The sequence below is a fragment of the Salvelinus sp. IW2-2015 genome, linkage group LG26 (assembly GCF_002910315.2).
Source record: "Salvelinus sp. IW2-2015 linkage group LG26, ASM291031v2, whole genome shotgun sequence".
Classification (NCBI taxonomy): domain Eukaryota; kingdom Metazoa; phylum Chordata; class Actinopteri; order Salmoniformes; family Salmonidae; genus Salvelinus; species Salvelinus sp. IW2-2015.
This window is the reverse complement of record NC_036866.1, coordinates 30,328,297-30,348,459: the sequence shown is the minus strand read 5'-3', so window position 1 is coordinate 30,348,459 and position 20,163 is coordinate 30,328,297. Positions and strand designations below refer to the sequence as shown.

Genomic DNA, 20,163 nt, shown 5'->3' with positions numbered 1-20,163 from the left:
AATTGAAAGGCATTCCATGTGACTACCTCATGAAGCTGGTTGAGATAATGCCAAGAGTGTGCAAAGCTGTCATCAAGGCAAAGGGTGGCTACTTGAAGAATCTCAAATATAAAATATATTTTGATTTGTTTAACACTTTTTTGGTTCCTACATGATTCCATATGTGCTATTTCATAGTTTTGATGTCTTCACTATTATTCTACATTGTAGAAAATAGCAAAAATAAAGAAAAACCCTGGAAAGAGTATGTGTCCAGACTTTTGACTGGTACTGTGTGCCCCAGCTACTCCCCCAACCCACAGAGGTAAGGGTTACAACAGGCATGTAGAGAAATGCCTGACATTGACAAAGTCATTAGACAACTACTGAAGTGTGGAAAAAAGGTCTAAATATATGGGTGCACATACAGTATGTAAAYAGATGAGGAATCTTTTTATGTGCTTTTCTTGGGATTCCTAACAAGTGGTAGCAAGGACAAATATTTACAGAGCTGTGGAGCAGCTAAGCAGAGTTTGTTTCAGGACAGTGGTGGTTCATGTCAATCATTCCATCAGACAGCCACCATGTTTACACAGGTAAACACAGAGAAAGGGAGAACGGTGGGACTGAGTCATCTGACATGGGTCCAGAGAGACGTGGGTTTGATCACTTTTATGATATCACTTACTGTAGTGGTGAAATCCCTAACAAGCTACATTACAGAGCAGAAAACTGTGAATAGACATTTTACTTTCAATGCTATCTAGTCTGCTAAATACACTATCAGGACCAGGGCTACTTATCATAAAGGGTTGGATAGATTTCATTTGCATTTTTGATCATTTGCATAGTCTGTTAAAACTAGATTGTACTGTCCTTGTTCCTAGTTATGCACTTGTGTCATGTTTGCTTTGTGAATAAGTTCCTTTTTATTTTCCATGGTCAATTACRAAAGCAAGTCACTGTGGTTGAGATGAGAGAAGAGGTCTAGACTGGAGCCTGGGAAATGGCGAGTATATGGTATGAAGAAGCACTTGAATAGAGAATGAGCGTGCATTAAATMTGTATGTTCAGCCATTTTGTGAGTGGACATGTCAGCATAGCATAGTAATCTCCATAGCAGTCGGTACTAGGTCACACATACTGTATGTCTACTGTATTATAATCACCACCACCTCCCCACAGCTGCAGGTGCCAGGATGTGTTCACTACTTCCCTCCCACACCAAGGGAGACATTTTTGTAACAGACTGTGTGAGCCACCTATGTGTAATGAATTTATTGTGCTTTCTGTCACTCACAGTGRATTGGAAGACTTGCAGTAACCATTCAAAACAGCTCCTTATAGCAGCCATTATTCATCTATGAATACCTATAATAAATGTATAATGCATTAAACAAATGTGCCTCATAGAAAGAGCGACTTGAGTTTTGAGTCAGCTTTATGCACTAGCATGTGAAATATTCAGAGTTGGACATTCCCAACAACGGCCCATCCCAACAACGGCTATATCCTATTGTGTCACTAAACCAGGCCTGTATATGCAAGTACATCTGCAAATATGATGTGGTTTCTTCAATTCTTCAAAGATGTCTTTCAGAGGATMGAACGTTTTCATTAATTCAAAACACAACAACAACAGCCAGATTATCTAAAACATAATGCCTCATCTTTTATTATATTTAAATACACAGAAAAAGTAATAATTCTCTAGGTAAAAGGTTTCCTAAATTATTTTACATTTCATACATAGGTACTATGTATCGTACTTCATACGGTATACAGTAGCCAAATGCTGTAAATATATTTATGTAGTATATACAGTATGTATATAGTATATCAGTGGATGCTGCTGGGGGGAAGACGGCTCATAATAATGTCTGGAACGGAGTAAATGGAATMSTATCAACCATGGAAACCATGTGTTTGATGCCATTCCATTGACTCCATTACAGCCATTATTATGAGCCGTCTTCCCCTCAGCAGCATCCACTGTAGCATATGTGGTAATCTGGATAATAATAATGACAGACAGTAGTTATAAAGACAAACAGGGGTTAAATAGAATATGTGGTGGTGACATTAAAGGGATAGTTCACCCAAATCACAAAATTACATATTGGTTTCCTTACCCTGTAAGCAGTATAGACAATGCATGACAACAATCCATGCTTTGGATTAGTGTTCCTGCCACTGTTTCCTGTAATTTTGTAATTTGGGTGAACTATCCCTTTAACTGAACAGTGAACAACTCCTTGGCCCTGCTGTCCCTTGTTTTATCTCCATGACGATTCTCTGGATGTCACGACTGCAAGACACACAAAAATAAGTGTGGATGATGTCTCCATTCATTTGGTTTGGTTTGGAAAACACTTTTCTCGAAACCAATTTTKTTTTTAAGGCGGAAGGAGAGCTTGCTAGATAGAGACAGTAAAGCATGCCCTGGTAGTGGGTAGAAGTTGGCCCTAACCATTGATTCAGAGTCTGATTCTGAGTTATTTAACCATCTAATGGATTGGGTCATAGGGACAACTGATCCTAGATCTGTGATGAGGGGCAACTTCTACCTCAAGCATGCTACTTCTATTTCCCCATTAAAGCCAGAGAAACAGTCCAAATACCTCAGCAACCTGGAGGGAGGAGGGAGAGCGCACACACACACACACACACACACACACCGTGGAAACCCATTCCAACCAGTTAGGAGGAAACCCAACATCCCACATACTAGGCCATGGCTCTGTTTCAGTACTTCTGAAATGCATTGTTCCATTCTCTGTCCTTAGAAGTAATCACTCATCTGAAATATCATGGAAACTCTTACTTTACACTATCCAATCAAGTTGGATCAGAGATTACGTCACGGAAGGGAGGAAGGATGCATGTTTAAAGTATTCATACAGGGCCCGTGACCTCACACAGGAGAGAATGGACTGTGCAATACACCTTACAGAGTTCTGAGGTCAGGCTCTCTCTCTCTCTCTCTTTGGAAGTCAAAGGTCACCAACATACAAGACAATATAGAAGTAATCTCCCAAACAGAAACATAAAAGCCTCTCTGACACAATAATCAAAAATATATATTTTACACTACAGCCCGAATGGTCAGTCGTTGAGCCTCTTTTATCAATTGTAAGCAGCAAAWWWWTWTTTWTTATTTATTTAAATGAGGCTCACTCTTTTATACAGAAATAGAGTGGTGACAGTGTAACAGTGTGGTTGTGTTGAAACACAGCTGTCTGTAGAGAATAGGCCTGTTGTTCTGAGGGTGGAGAGACACCCTGCATCGCTGGACTGACTGGGGCAGGGGACACAGCGACATACTGTGGGGAATCATGAAGCACTCACAGCTGCACCACCCGTCTGGATGTTACAGCACAGCTGGAGTGGAGGGAGTAGCAGGAGGCAGAGCTACTGGTAGTCCACAACATGCACAACACACACACACAGACACACACACGCACGCACACACACACACACACACACACACACACACAAACAGAGAGAGAGCCTGACGGAAACAGCTAGAGAGAGTGGTGATCGAGAGAGAGAGACAGAAGTAAGGGAAAGAGAGCAGTTGGGACGAAACAGAAAGAGAAGAGGGAGGGGAGATGTGCAACTGAGTAAGATGTTAGCAAAGCAGAGTTGAATGCCATGATTGTAGACAGACCAATATAACATAACCAGAATGATCAGGGAATCAGATAGCATTAGAGGCGTAAAGGGGCAGTCAGAGGACAGAAGAAGGTTGTTAAGGGAAACCTTCAGGGGCAGGGAGGGGGTTGGGGGCTCCATGCAGGGACCTCCACCCTTAGTAACAGAAAAGAGGGGTGTGGCCGCCAGGCATGGCCCAAAAAATCAAGCCGAGGCAGGGGGGCAGGGCGGAGTGAGACAGGGCGGGGTAGCGGCAGGTAGAGTGTCACACATACACACCCTCAGGGTTGAGGCTGGACACCAGCGGGTTCTGCAGGTTGCGGGGGTGTCCCAGGAACTGCTTGGCTGTGGGGCGGGGAGGCGACTCTGAGGGGAGCAGGCCCAGGCCTGGTGGAGAGAGACGGAGGTTAAGGAGGAGCAATCTTCTGAGAGAGAGTGTGTGTGTGTGTGTGTGTGTGTGTGTCTGTACCTCCGTTCCTGTATCTTTCCTGTAGCAGATGAGCCAGTTCTAGCTGGTCGTTGAGGTCTGTGCGTGAATGTGTGTGTGTCGGCAGGACTCCCGCCTGCTGGATGAACTGCTGCAGGTTACACTGCCTCAACTCCTTGTTCAGCTCCTCCAACTCCTCCTGCTTCTCCTAGGGAGGGACACAGAGAGGGGGCCAGGACAGTCACACCTAATCCCAAATAGACCCCTAACCCCTACACTGACACACTTAATGATCCTATAGGCATAGGTGTTGGACCCAGGGAACAGTTGTTGGGGGTTAACTACCTTGCTCAAGGGCAGAACGACATATTTTTCCAACTTGCCGGCTCAGGGATTCAAACCAGCAACATTTCAGTTACTGGCCCCACGCTCTTAACCCGCTCTGAAATGTACATAGGACAGTTTCAGTCATGTTTGTATTTAGATACAGATCATTAAAGAAGTGGTGAGATGTTTCAACATGAAAATGTTGTTGCTATTGCATGAATCAACTCCTTTGTTTTCTGGGACTACCTCACAAATATCAAAATATTGTATATCTGAAATGCATAGTTGGAATATAAATCAATCACAAATATAGAGCTAACTGGCAGAGACATGAAATGTAATTTGCAAGGTTACTTGGACTAGTTACATAATCATAGGAACAAACGCAGACTAACTGGCGCTGAGTTCTTTCAAAGGCTGTAATTCCTATTCTCACCACCAGAGTGCAGCAACAGCCACAGSATTCATCTCAGATGTCAGATGCTCATCATCATTAACGAACAGTCAGTCACCTGCTGCATAAAACTGCAGCTCGCCACTGCTGCCTSCAAAGGTGTAACATTCATGAACATACAGTTCATACGCTTGTTGCAATCAGCAACGTATGTTTAAGTGTATAGATGCCCATCAATTTGAATTGAACTTTGAATTGAATTGAACTGGGTGAAAAAGAAGAAGAGAGAAGCCACTTGTCTTGCCAACGTCAACTGTAAAGTCACTCTCGGAACAGTGGGGAGAGAGAAAGGGAGAGGGGGGGGGGGTAGATAGAGAGAGATGTGCTCTACACCCTGCCGGAATGGATTAGTTGTGGGAAACAATTGACACCTGCAGGCTCATCTCCATTCAGATTCAGAGTGTTTATAGTCACATGTACTGGGGTTGCAGGTGTGTTTGCAGTGTACAGTGAAAACCAGCAAGCTATGGTCCTGTACCAGGCAGCAAGTGGTTCCTTCCTCCTTGGAGTACCATTTATATAGGGCCAGGTAGCGGAGTGGTTAAGAGCGTTGGGCCAGTAACCGAAAAGTTATTGGTTTGAATCCCACAGCCGACTAGGTGAAAKATCTGTTGATGTGCCCTTAAGCAAGGCACTTAACCCCAATTGCTRCTGTAAGTTGCTCTGGATAAGAAATGTTGTGACTGACTAAATGAGTCAGTCATCATGACGGTGTAGACCAAGTCACACTCCCACTTAGATGATCGACTGGACTTCTAATGTAGCACAGCCGTTACTTATGGATCCCCCGGAGATGGGTTGTAATAGTCTAAGAGCGCCTATGGCCCTTTCTTAATGTGGGATGTAGCAAATGCACTCAATCCACATGAAATACATTAGAATATCATTAGCTACATAATAAAATAAGAGGAGGGGGGGTTTAGCACAATCAGTGTAGCCTTCTGTTTGTTTTCTTGGATAAACTTTCCAAAACCATTCTTCTACCTTGTAAAAAGCTGTTCTTCATACTGAAACAGAATGTACAATTCTGGGTGWATCTGACCTGAACAGTAGCCCTGATCCACAAAGTGGCTCTGTTCGAGTATCAGGTTTCATGTGGATTATGATGAGGCTTGTGTTTCCCTCCAACTGGGTAAGGCCATTATTCACACTGCAGGCACAGCCTCGCCACAACAACAACATTAGAGCCTCACCAATATGTTTTTTGGGGTCCGATACCATTTCTGATTTTTTGGGGGGGCAAAACTTTCCGATACTGATATATCTGCCGATATACTGTTTTACAGCGGGGAAATAAAAAAATGMCCATCCAAAAGAGCAATTGTCCACTAACTATGTTACAAACTTTGTGACAATAATGACACATAAGAATGTCCACAAGTGTTCAGATAAGCATGAAATTCCTTTTTTTCATCCTATTTTTTGAATATCGGTTATTGTGGAGTTATCAGCCGATACCGATATAGCATTAAAAGGCCAATTCCGGCCGACAATATCAGTGAACCGATATATCAGTCCGGCTGTAAACAACATTACCGTCTCCAACTGTAAGCAAACTCTGACAGACCTGCTTGTGGCCAAGTCAAGCCAAGAAAATGCACTTGTGCAACTGAACAGTGGTGGAAAAAGTACTCTATTGTCATACTTGAGTAAAAGTAAAGATACCTTAATAGAAAATGACTCAAGTAAAAGTGAAAGTCACCCAGTAAGATACTACTTGAGTAAAAGTCTAAAAGTATTTGGTTTTAAATATACTTAAGTATCAAAAGTAAATATAAAAGTAAGAATTGAAAATTCCTTATATTAAGCAAACCAGACAGCACAATTTTCTTGTTTAAAAATTTACGGATAGCACAGTCCAACACAATCGTTTGACATGTTTCTACTGACTGTTACGGAACTTTTTGACATTTCGTCTGCTTTAGTGAACGTGCTTCCTGACTTTGGATTTGTTTACCAAACACGCTAACAAAAATAGCTATTTGGACATAAATGATGGACATTACCAAACAAAACAAACATTTCTTGTGGAAGTGGGAGTCCTGGGAGTGCATTCCGACGAAGATCAGCAAAGGTAAYWGAAGATTTATAATGCTTTTTATGAGTTTTGTTGACTGCACAATTTGGCAGTAACTGTATGGCTTCCTTTTGTGGCTGAACGCTGTTCTCAGATTATTGAATAGTGTGCTTTTGCCGTAAAGCTTTTGAAATCTGACACAGCGGTTGCATTAAGAACAAGTGTATCTTTAATGCTATGTAAAACATGTATCTTTCATCAAAGTTTATGATGAGTATTTATGTTATTTGACGTGGCTCTCTGTAATTTCTCCGGATATTTTGGAGGCATTTCTGAACATGGCGCCATCGTAAACTGAGGTTTTTGGATATAAATTTGAACTTTATCGAACAAAACATATATGTATTGTGTAACATGAAGTCCTATGAGTGTCATCTGATGAAGATCATCAAAGGTTAGTGATTCATTTTATCCCTATTTCTGCTTTTTGTGACTCCTGTCTTTGGCTGGAAAAATAACTGTTTTTCTGTGATTTTGCGGTGACCTAACATAATAGTTTGTGGTGCTTTCGCTGTAAAGCCTATTTGAAATCGGACACTTTGGTGTGATTAACAACAAGATTACCTTTAAAATGGTATAAGATACATGTATGTTTGAGGAGTTTTAATTATGAGATTTCTGTTGTTTGAATTTGGCGCCCTGCACTTTTCACTGGCTGTTGTCATATCATCCCGTTAKCGGGATTGCAGCCATAAGAAGTTTTAAGATACAAGTATATAAGGAAGTAGAGGTACTGTCAATGTCATACGAATGAGAGTACAGATTCGTATATGGGAGAGTATATCCAATCGGTCCAGATGAGAACTAGGCTGTCACAGCCAATCATACCAGTCAAGCAAGTTCAGTCAGACACCCAACAGGGGTCACATTACAATTCATAGCAAACATTCTTCCAATTAGATACAAGTTGAATTTAAGTACAAAACATTGTTTAATTTTGAGACAGTTTTTTTCCCACTAAATATACTGTAGATTTCCCCATCACCATTGGAGTTAGAGATCATATTTACTTGTTGTTGAGTGTCATTGCACTGATAAGTGTATACGTGTGTGTTTGCTGCAGTGTGCTGGCAAGAGGGGGGAGCGAGGGTAGCTACACCCGTGGTTCCCAAACATTTTTGATAAAGTTTTTCAAATGTTCTTGTGATCCACCAGATCACAACGTAAAAGATCACTGCAGACCACCATTAATTGATTGATGTCATTGATTGGCTCACTTGGTTTCCCAGGTTTGAATCAGTTTGTCCCACACCATTGACCCCCCATTTGGGAACCACTGAGCTACAACCATTGAGCTTCTTGTGGGTACTGGGTAGGTGTGTGGGTGAAGGAGAGAGTGAGCTACACCCCTCTCTCCAGGGCCCTGCCCTCTCTCCTTACCTGCAGCAGTGATTCGGCCTTCCCCAGACCCTTGTCCGTCTCTGATAACGCCCCCTCCAGCTCCTCGCTGTGCCTCCCCTGGCTCTGTAGCTCCGCCCTCATCGCCCCTAGGGACTCCTCACCCCCTGCCTGATTGGCCCTCCCAGGCGGGGCGGCGCCACCTAGGCTCTCCTGTTGGATCTGCTGCTCAAGCTGGGCGGAGCGAGACGAGAAGTCYTGGAGTCGCCGGCCGCAGTCGTCCATCTTGGAATGGAGCTCCCCCAGCCTCCTCCTCATCCCCCTCTCTCTCTCCACCTCCGCCTGCAGCTCTTCCTCCCAGAACGTCTCGTGGGCCAACTCGGCCTGGTTCCTCCTGGCTGCCTGCTCCAGAGCTTCCATCTCCTCCGGGAGACGAGCCTCTGGGACAGGGGAGGGGGCCGGGGAGGCCCTGTTCCAGGACCGAGAGTCTCTCTCCATGGCTTCCAGCTGGGCCTCAATGGCCCTCAGCCTCTCCTGCTGCTGAAGAACCTGCCGGAAAACCTCCTCTTTGGATGGGCCCACTGGAGGGGAGGGAGAGGAAGAGTGGGGGGAGGGAGAAGGGGAGTGTGAGGAGGGAGAGGGGGAGTGGGAGTGTGGGGAGGGAGCATAGTGGGGAGGGATGGGGCTGGGTGAGGCCCTCTGTTCGGGGGAGTCGCGGGGAGACTTTCTGATGAGCTGCTTGGCTTTGGTTCTGGGGGAGGTGGAGGGCCCCAGGTTGAAGGTAAGGGACTTCTTGGGCTGGTTGTGTTTGAGGGGCTCTGGGTTGGGGTGTTTGGGCAGGGGAAGAGGGGTGACCCGGTCCTGGCTGGAGCCAGAGCCAGACCCTGGTCCATCACTGCTACTGGGGCCGGTGCGGCGCAGGAAGAACTGGACATCGTTGCTGTGCTGGCCCAGCTTGGCCAGGGACTCCAGGGGCTTCTCATTGGCTAACAGTTGCCTCTCTGAGTCCCTCAGTCTCTGGATTAGCACGTAGCGACCCGTCTGACCTGTGGCAGGAAGAGAGCGGGAAAGAGATTGGGAGAGAGAGGGAGAGACAGAGAGCCATAAATCACCACACATACCAGACATCACCACACAAATACACAGTAAGTGGGCATCATGTTGACACCCAAAGTTCCATAATCTATACAGTTAACTGCTAGTTGCCCTCTCTCTGGCTCTGGGCTATGGCTAATGGCTATACAAGACTCTAAACTCTAGGTCTGCAGTCCTTCACTCAACTCTCTCTCACTTCTCTTAGCAATGAAAAATATGAGTAGAAGACTGTTGTATAAGTCTTATACAACATATAAACATGTTCAAACAAACTGAAATCTCCATGAGGACTCTGAAATGAGGACAAGCTCTCCCTAATGACCTGGCAGCCGCTCACTCACAGAGGAAAGGAAACTGCTAAATATGGAGTTTAGTTTTTGGCACTGCAGTATGCGGCTTCAGTACAGCCTGAGAGTGTGGTGACAGAAGCTTGCTCCATACCAAGTCAACTCCTAGCCCCTTTCCCCCTTGGCACTTCTTTGAGGTCAGAAAGGATGGGATAGGTGGAAGACACCTTGCCCTATGATCAGTGGGATTCTCACCATATTGCTGAATCCTATCCAATCTTTTCAGATTGGTGACTATGGGGTAGGGGCCAGGTGACTATGGGGTAGGGGCCAGGTGACTATGGGGCAGGGGCCAGGTGACTATGGGGTAGGGGCCAGGTGACTATGGGGTAGGGGCCAGGTGACCTATGGGGTAGGGGCCAGGTGACTATGGGGTAGGGGCCAGGTGACTATGGGGTAGGGGCCAGTCAGGGTTGGTTTGGAAAGAGCCTTAAGGATGTCGAGGGACAGAACTTATACCCTAGAGAGGAAGAGGAACTGAGATACTGACCAATGGCCTGAGCCAGTGCGATGACCACATCCTGGCAGGAAGTCTCCTCTGATAGGCCACAGACAACGCGCACCACTCCATCCACCCACACCTTCAGCTCCATCTGAGACGCCACGCTACGAGATGTGACAAGGACTTCAGTTTAGATCCGCTTGGCTTGGCTCGGTTTGGCTCAGTTCAGCATTGCATGGTACTACCGACTCCTCTCTGCAAGGAAGAGAAACATGGATAAGATTAAACAACACCCTCACAACCAACCAACCGGCCGTACCAAAATACTATACGTGTTACAAGGAACATGTCGAACTTCCACAACGTTATCCAGCCAAAGGGGGTGAAAAAAAGTAATCCCTCAAGACACAGCAGCATATTATTGTTGCTAAATTTAACACACCCTGTAGGCATCTGTGTCACATACAAGTGGCCCATTTCCTTCTCCATCTGTTGATTATTGAGGCTATGGGTTTAGCATCTCTCCTGCAGGCTCTATACGTAACAGAGCCGTTTTGACGTCAGGCCCTGCGTATGTGTGACTGAGTCTACCAGTAGTGACTGAGGTTTACATTTCCAGCCCACTGCCCCTGGGGAGCTGAGCAGAGCCGAGTATTGCGTTCCTGAAGTTTCCTGTTGGTTAGTTAAAGCTCCGATGGTACCTCACGGACCCGAGAGCGTCAACACAGATCTGTAACCCAATTAATATCTCCACTTCCCTCCTTCAAAGACGTTAAGACAGCTTATTGCCAAGAGGAGTGGACAGGCAGAATGCACTGTAGCCACTCGGTGTGTGTGTGTGTTACACTTTGATGCCTCCCACCAGGAGCTGACCTGGCAGACCTGGCAGACTTGGCAGACTTGGAACTTCAGACTGTCTCTGGGAAGAGCAGCGCAGCCTAACACAGGATGAGATTTAAGCCTGAGTGTATTTCACAGTGACGAACAGGAGCAGCACTTACCACTTCCCTGTGTGCCGATTTATGACTATGCTTGATCTGTATTCCACTAATAACAAGGCGATAACATGTGTAGCCTGACTCAAAGTCAATAAAGCACACACAGAAACCTTTTTTTTTATGACAGTAGTAGTAGGCTAGGCCTATAAAGTGTCTCATTTGGCACATGATAACTCAGTAAGGCCAAAGACACCAATATGGCAGTGTGATCCTTAGAAAGGTTCTGTCAACATGAGTAATAGATCATATGACCCACTTGCTGTGTAACTGGCACACAGCACAGCTAGTGTTCGAGTTCCTCCCCCTAGCCTAGCTCCTCCCCCTCCTCTCGCTGAGGTGTTTTTACCCAAATCCTCTATTATCTCCTCCCCATTGAGTGTTGACTGTGGTCCAGGCGCCACCTATACGGGAGCTGCCCAGCAGGAATGCACTGACTTCATCTGATGAGCACAAAAATTCCAGCTTTCTTAACAAACCGTCATTATTACGGTTTATATACCATTACTAGCRCCCCTCCCTGTGACCAAGCTACCCCCAACATTACTCATGATGTGGTATTTACAGGCCAAACACTGGATGAGCTGGAGAGCAACAGGGGAGCACATTTGGCAACAGGACACCGAACTATTCACAACACCACCACACAAAGGAGTCACAACTCAACATTGCCACATTTGTATCTATCTTCCGGTTACTCACACAGGCTGTTTTCATTTAGAATGCAAGTCAGGGAGGGAGGGTTAATCTGCTTATCAACCTCACCAAAAGAGCATTCTAGCACTATGGTGGAATTATCACGACTGCACATAAAAAACTCACACACAGACCAAAGTGAGTTCACTCTATTCGAGATGAGATTAAATGAGTCATCAATCTCTATCGCATTGCTTATCTCCTTCAATAACAGCCCTCTTTCCTTCCTCTGGTATCGGTCAGGCCGAGAGCCGTGGAATGCTACCTTACAGGCCTGTGTGAGAGAGAGGGAGAGAGACGCTGGAACAAACTCTCCTTTGTCTATGAGAAGACTAGGACTCTAAAAATACACTCAGTAACCCAGTAAATCAAACATGGCATCCAACACCAACCCATCATAGTGGCCTGAGAGAGACACCGCTCAACACACTCAGGTAGGAAACTGGAACAAACACTACACCTGAATTCTACAAAATGGCTTCCATTCCTTGTCACTTGTATTGATCCTGCAGAACTGGACGATAGGTGGAAGCAYGTGTAAACGTTGATATAGGCTTCCAAAGATTTCCTTTAATTTATCTAGTGTTTTCAGATGGTTGTAAAATCAGTTGGTGAGATAAGGTGAGTACATATTAGATAAGAAGAGGGTAACGCTTTGGATTAACAGAGGTATCTGTCCTCTGACCCCTATACATTAGCTCAATCTCATATAGCACCTCACCTGGCCAAGTCTTATTGTCCAAACGAGCCCTAGTGTGACAGGTTCTCACGCTGCCTATGACACCCTGTGACAGCTTAGGAGTTGAGTGTGCCATGACAAGCTGTCCTCCCACAAAAACACACCTCCTAGACAGTGAAATGTGATCAAGCACACCAACAGGAAATAAACCAACCACATTACTGCCTGGCTATTCTCACTGTTTGTTTGTCACAGGAACAACGGTGGTATCTATGGGGCATTACCATGTAAAAAGCCCCATGAGCACTATCATGTGAAGTTTATAGGAGAACATACAATTTGGTGTCAAATGGAAGCTAAGAGAAATAAGGCATATGTGTTTTTAAACCATTTTCCAGGAATAAGCAAAGTTTTTTATTTACTGTACTCTACTGTGATGTCCAAACTTGTGAAACATAGACGTCTGTAATTGGTTCAGATTTTGTCTGGCCAGGGCGGACTGACCAAATTTCAACTACTTTCAACATCCAAGGACGTCCACTGTCAGTCGGTGCTTGATACAGTAAATCGAAAAAAGGGTAGGTGTCATGGCAGGTGTCAGTAAGAGCTGGGAGAAGTGACATTATATTGAGAGAGGAGAGAGAGAAAGGGGTAGAGTGAGAGGGAGGGGCTGTCAAGACTGTTTTCACAGTCTTGCCTTGACCACTAGAAGACAGAAAGAGAAAAAAAAAACTTATGAGCTCAACATAACAACATGTCAGTGGAAGGGAGGACAGTAGCAGGAGACCAGTGGAAGGGAGGACAGTAGCAGGAGACCAGTAGAAGGGAGGACGAGTTAGGCAGGAGACCACTAGTGGAAGAGGACAGTAGCAGAGGGACCAGTGGAAGGAGGACAGTAGCAGGAGACCAGTGGAAGGGGACAGTAGCAGGTGACCAGTGGAAGGGAGGACAGTAGCAGGTGACCAGTGGAAGGGAGGACAGTAGCAGGTGACCAGTGAGGGAGGACAGTAGCAGTGACCAGTGGAAGGAGGACAGTAGCAGGTGACCAGTGGAAGGAGGGAAGTAGCAGGGGACCAGTGGAAGGAGGACAGTAACAGGAGACCAGTGGAAGGGAGGGACAGTAGCAGGAGACCAGTGAAGGGAGGACAGTAGCAGGTGACCAGTGGAAGGGAGGACAGTGGAAGGGGGACAGCAGCAGGAGACCGGAGTGGAGGGAACAGTAGCAGGTGACCAGTGGAAGGGAGGACAGTAGCAGGAGACCAGTGGAAGGGAGGACAGTAGCAGGAGACCAGTGGAAGGGGAGGACAGTAGCAGGAGACCAGTGGAAGGGAGACAGCAGCAGGAGAACCAGTGAAGGGAGGACAGTAGCAGGAGACCAGTGGAAGGAGGACAGTAGCAGGAGACCAGTGGAAGGGGGGACAGTAGCAGGAGACCAGTGGAAGGGAGGACAGTAGCAGGAGACCAGTGGAAAGGAGGACAGTAACAGGAGACCAGTGGAAGGGAGGACAGTAGCAGGAGATCAGTGGAAGGGACTCCGGTGCCACTGGGAACATCATCGACCAGGCCCTCGCCTCCTCCCTGAACTTAACCTCATACCCGCTCTCCTCTACTTTTCCTGTCCCAAGCCCCGGATACGCGACCATTGGGATCCGGCACAATTARGCACATCACAGCACCACTCAGTCTCACTGTGGGAGAGCCTTCATGGAGAAGCTGGGGGTCATGGTCAGTCTCACATCTGGATACTGGCCTCTGTCCCATGGGCAGGTGGAGAGGACCAARCAGGAGCTGGGGAGGTTCCTTAGAAGTCACTGTCAGGACCGGCAGGGGAAGTGGGCCTCTGAACTCACTTTGTCACTCCTCCACCGAGCTGTCTCCCTACCAGTGCGTCCTGGGGTACCAGCCGGCCCTGGCCCCGTGGACACCGAGCCAGACCGAAGCCCCTGCGGTGGATGAGTGGTTCCGGCGTGCAGAGGAGGTTTGGAACGCTGCCCACGAGAGGCTCCAATGCGCCGTCAACCGACAGAAGGACCAGGCGGACCGCCACCGTAGTGAGGCTCCCGTGTTCCATCCTGGTGATCGTGTCTGGCTCTCCACCAGGAACCTCCTGCTCCGCTTGCGCTGTCGGAAGCTGAGTTTGTGGGGCATTTCAATGTCCTCCGGAGGGTCATTGAGTTAACATACCGATTACAGCTCCCCACTAACTACCGGATCCGACCCTATTTTCATGTTTCCCTCCTCAGACCGATGGTTCCTGGTGCACCTGGCTGATGCTGTCTCCCACGACACCCCTCCACCTCCCCTGGATGTTGAGGGAAGCCCTGCCTATGCCGTCAGATCCCTCCTGGACTCCCAACGTCGTGGGGGTCGGCTTCAGTACCTGGTGGACTGTGTCCCATCATTAGGCACACCTGGACTTCATCACTACCCTCAGTTGTCATCAGTGCTTAGGTGTTATTGTTTTGTCCCACATTCAGTACTCTTCTCATGTCATCAGTTCATRATTCACTTCACCTTCTGCACCTGCTTTCTGACTCCCGGTGTGTTACGTTGAGCTCATTTTGGAGTCACTTTTATTGTATATTAGAATAGAATATGTTTCTAAACACTACTACATTAATGTGGATGCTACCGTGATTATGGATAATCCTGAATGAATTGTGAATAATGATGAGTGAGCAAGTTACAGAGGGTCAAATCCCCTGTTTTTTGGTAATTTCGAGAGAGTAGCATTTCTTGGGGGTATGATCTTTGACCCTCTGTAACTTTCTCACTCATCATTATTCACAATTCATTCAGGATTATCCATAATCACGGTAGCATCCACATTAATGTAGTAGTGTTTAAAACATATTCTATTCTAATATACAATAAAAGTGACTTAGGAAAAGTGACTATGACCCCTACCTTCTGGAGAATTTTTTTTTATTATACAAACTCTTTCAGCAGATTTTTCACCTAGTTGGCTCAGTGATTCGAATCATCCACCTTTCGGTTACTGGCCCAATGCTCTTAACCGCTAGGCTACCTGCCGCCCTGTAACAGCATGCCAACATGCCACCAACAACAGCATGCCAACATGCCACCAACAACAGCATGCCAACATGCCACCAACAACAGCATGAAATATCATACGTAATTAATCGTGCACATCTATCCTGGGATAATGTAAGTATGTCAATGAGACGTCCAGCAGCCTCTGACAGCTTCTCCAACCCCAACTGTCTTCAGGTCGACTTCACCACATCCTTACAGTGGCATTTCAAGGCCTGACTAACACTCATCTATGTGGTTGTGTGAAAGGTGTGGAGGATCCACACAGACCACTGACACATGTTCAGAAACACATCCATCACCACTTTCCAGGTTTTCAAAAACACAAATATCCACCCAGGCCCTCCACACCCAAAAGTCTCAGAGAACAGACAAAAAGCAGCCCAGAAATATCCCCCGCCCGGACCCCATCCCCTCAACCCACCCTAAGTTGCTCAATGCTGCTCTGCTTTTGCTCCTTATCTCCTAGTTCAGCCCAGATCCACCCAGAGAGACAGAACAGTGATTACAGACATGTGCCCTTCCCTTCTCTCACTTCCCTTCTCTTTTCATGCCTCTCATCATCATCATCATCATGAAGCCTCCAACATGGCTTGCTACACACACTCATCATTATTCCAATGGAAGAAACAAACACTGACACACAGGTCTAGTCTGGTGCTCTGAAGGCTAAGGCTGACTCTTGCCACAGCTTGTTCTAGGATTGAATAGGGTGAATAATCAGGTGTTCTTCCTCAGAAGAGAGAGCTCCTTGCCCTGATAACCTCTAACCATGGTAACCATAGACACATTCCTGTGGCTACTAACTCACTTGATAGATCACTCTAAACACACACACACATTCACAAAGATTCACACACACATGCACGCTCACGCAAACGCACACAGATTCACACAAGTACGCAGTTTTTCAAAAGTATCTTTAATCTGATTACAATCTTTTTGCTGGTAGCATGACTGCTGACGCAAACGCACACAGATTCACACAAGCAAGCACACAGTGGTCCATGCCAACCAATTCTAAGTTTCCACCGTACAGTAGAGGTGATGGTCATTCAATGGTGACATTTGTCTAGTTTAATGTCAGCCAAGCTACTAGGGTCAGCTCTCAGGGGGACAGGAACACATATCTACACTCGACAGAGCACAACAGACTCAGTACAGGTTTTCCTCAAGTGATCAGCATCAAAGCCTACACCGACACACAGGCAGCATATATCTTTCCGTCTGTGTGTAAAAGACTGTTTGTATCTATATGAGTTACAGTGTCGGCCTGTATACAGCACAGGGCCCAAGACAAGCAGAGCATGAAGAGGCCTCCATATGTACTCCACAGCTGTTCATAGAGGGGAACACGCATACACACATTCACTTTCACAAAGACACACCTACTTACTGTACGTCAGACACACCTTAGAATAAAGGATATGGGAAAACTTTCCGCATGTGCTTTAGGATATGAATCCGATCCAACACCTGCCCCTTAGGCAGTGAAAAGCAAGGAGCGGTATGGGTGGATGTGTGCCCACACTAACTGTGCTACATGCTAATTCAAATCTATCCCCGCCCCTCAGAGAGAAAGCACTGTTGACACCAAGGCTCAAAACTATTATTGTACAATCAAAGAGCGAGAGAGAGATTGAGTATCCCTTGTCACTGAGTAGTCACATGGAAGAGAGGAGAACAATGAGGAACAAAGGCCAGTGTACAGCACACACACCCTCAAAGATGACGCACACACACAGAGTTTCAAATACGTTCTCTTTCTCTGTGAAACACAAACATTAAAACAAAATCTCTGTTCTCCCTTTTGTCCTCACTCACAGGCAAACACACACAGTCCTTGACACACCAACAGCCAGTACCAGTGTAAGTATCACCCCCAGCTCCCTGAAGTAAACAGTGTGATAATGAGTGTCATTCTGGCGGTCTGGACAGTAGGCAGTGCCCTAGCGACGGGCACGGCTCTGCCTGCTGTGCCACTCTCACCCCCGGGCAGAGACAGAGACAGTAAACAGCTGGCACCAACCACCCTGGTCCCATCTGCACTTTGGGGAGACTCATTGTTACAATGGTCACACATGTATTCCTCTGGGTTCCTCTTGCTTTGCACCCCAGAGACACTGATTGCTGCTCCTATTGGTAATGTACAACAACATAGTCTGTCACAATGGGCTCCACATATTTATGTCGTCCTCACGCTCGCTTTGTTTGTTCGGCTTGACACTCATTACCGGCTTTGTTGGTTCTGTCCGTCTTGTCAGGCCGTCTGTTTTATGACCATTCTGCCCCAGGTGGGACAGCGATAACGCTATAATAAAACTGTTGATTAAACTTTCTTTTGTCCTCTAACATCCATTCCCTCTATTCTTCTTCTGTCCCTCCATCGTTCAGAGCAGCTCCACAAGTGAGACAGATAAGACTAATAAAACAGCCAATTAGGTCAAATCATCGTCATCTGCATCCAGCAGGGTTCTGACAACATAACCGCACCACCGGATGTCTCCACTACAGAGCATGTAGTGAAGACAAGATGACACACACGTCCAGTGGTTTGGAGCAGGTGCTAGAGGTCAAGGCTCAGGCTCAGCAAAAAATAAAAGAAGACTCAAGAGTCGAGAAACATTACAAAATGTTGTTTCAATAAACCAGATGGGAGCGTACTGTAGATCTGAGTGTGCAGTCTTCTTGTACCTTTATTTAGCAACAGTCCAGAGCAAGCAGCCTAGCAGTTTCTAACTTCCTTGGATGTCTGAGGAGGAGAAAGACAAGAAGCTGTCACATTCTGACACTCTGACCACAGACATAAAAAGCCCACAAAACTGCATCCTGCAGTAGGCCATATCTAAGCATATGTGTTCACATGCAGAAGTGATTAGCAGTAGCTTTGTCCTCCTACAGAGCTGCACTGACTGACTGACTGACTGACTGACTGACTGACTGACTGACTGACTGACTGACTGACTGACTGACTGACTGACTGACTGACTGACTGACTGACTGACTGACTGACTGACTGCAGTAGAGAACAGGGAGTGGTCACAGGCCCTGGAGGAAATAAGATCTGTGAACTCAAGCCTCCACATGCTGGCCTAAAAAGGACTTTAATTCCTGGAGAACTTTTCAAACAGGACCACACCTCAGACTCGAGCGGATTAACCTTTACGGTCTGTGACAATGTAATAAAGAGGTTTGAACAACAACAAAACTTCAACGAAAGGTTTAGTTTATTAGGAGGTCTTAGCAAAACAAAAAAAGCAGAAAGGTCCCTGTGTGTGGAGGTAGAGGCAGGTTTTTTCTCCTGTCTCACAGTCTGTATAGCTGTGTGTGTGTGTGTGTGACGTTTTTTCTCTCACACAGAGGGGGCCAGGCTGCTCTGGCCTCTCTAGACAGCCTGGTCTCATAGACTAGGCGTAACATAGTAAAAGTACATTCGGGACACTCAAATTTGGTATGGTTACATAAGACAGAAGGTTACTTGAGTAAATAARGAAAGTAGGTTGGTTGGTTGGTCAGGTTGATGGGTGGAGGTATAACGCAAATGTCTAGCAACCCAAAGGTTACATATTCAAATCTCATCACGGACAACTTTATAATTTTGGTAATTAGCAATTTTGCAACTACTTACTACTTTTTAGCTACTTTGCAACTACTTAGCACYTTAGCTAACCATTCCCCTCACCTTAACCTTAACCCTGTAACCAACTCCTAAACTTAACTTTAACCCTAACCCTAATCTTTATCCCTAATCCTAACCCCTAGCCTAGCTAATGTTACCTATCTAGCTAACATTGGCGTTAGCCACCTAGCTAACGTTATTCGCAACAAATTGGAATTGGTAACATTTCATATGTTTTGCACATTTGTAACATATTGTACGAATCGCAATTRGRGACATATCATATAAATTGTAATACGTAACATATCATACCAAATGGATGACGGACATCCAAAATGAATACACACKATGCGAAATGTAACATATCATACTAATTGGCACGTCCCGGATTTACATTTAATATGTTACATCTACCCCTGAGTCCAGGTTGGACACAGCTTGCTAATTAGACTGAGTGGTTGCCTGGTTTTCCGGCGAATGGAGCGCCAAAACAACTCATGAATAATGCATTTCACAGCACATTAATTTGGCAAATATTTCTCTGAACAAATCCCAAACACATGTGACCGATCGGCAGAGCCTCTTTGAAAATATCCCCTCTGTCTGTCTGTGGTAGCACTATTCAGATGCTAATGATTTAGCAGGAGGCATCATAAACTGTGGTAATAAGTGGCTTCAGCCACTCATATAGAAGAACACTTCACTGCTACAGACATCAATATCAACTCATTATACTGATTGGCTTGCTGAAGCCTTATATCCTCCAGGTTTGTGGGTTTATTTGCTGCAAGAATGAAAACATATTTTATAATAAATATGTGTTCTCAAAGCCTGTCAACAGTGTTTTAGTGGTTAGTTAATAATGTGGACACCTGTGTCTCTACGGCTCTGTGAAATGACAAGGCATATGCCAGCCAGGCATTGTTGAGCAACATCTCATTCAGTTTAAAAGATGCAGAGTAACCACCCAGTTGGATACA

The 20,163-nt window shown here is 45.8% G+C and overlaps 1 protein-coding gene across 5 annotated transcripts in view; it reads right to left on the bottom strand.

Moving 5' to 3' along the window:
- Window positions 1–1,626: 1,626 nt before the first annotated feature.
- rassf7a (Ras association domain family member 7a) overlaps window positions 1,627–20,163 on the bottom strand; it is a 55,425-nt gene continuing 36,888 nt past the window's right edge. For 4 of the 5 annotated variants that reach the window (XM_023971425.2, XM_023971424.2, XM_023971426.2 and 1 more), the window contains 5 exons: window positions 10,189–10,395; window positions 8,299–9,302; window positions 4,103–4,268; window positions 3,913–4,020; window positions 1,627–2,287 (listed from right to left, as the gene is read on the bottom strand). In XM_023971425.2, coding sequence (XP_023827193.1) covers window positions 2,256–2,287; window positions 3,913–4,020; window positions 4,103–4,268; window positions 8,299–9,302; window positions 10,189–10,291 — 1,413 coding nt within the window. In that variant the 5' untranslated portion in view covers window positions 10,292–10,395 and the 3' untranslated portion in view covers window positions 1,627–2,255. Of the gene's footprint in view, window positions 2,288–3,912; window positions 4,021–4,102; window positions 4,269–8,298; window positions 9,303–10,188; window positions 10,396–18,258; window positions 18,317–20,163 lie in introns of all 5 variants that reach the window. The other variant, XM_023971427.2, reaches the window with a different exon arrangement.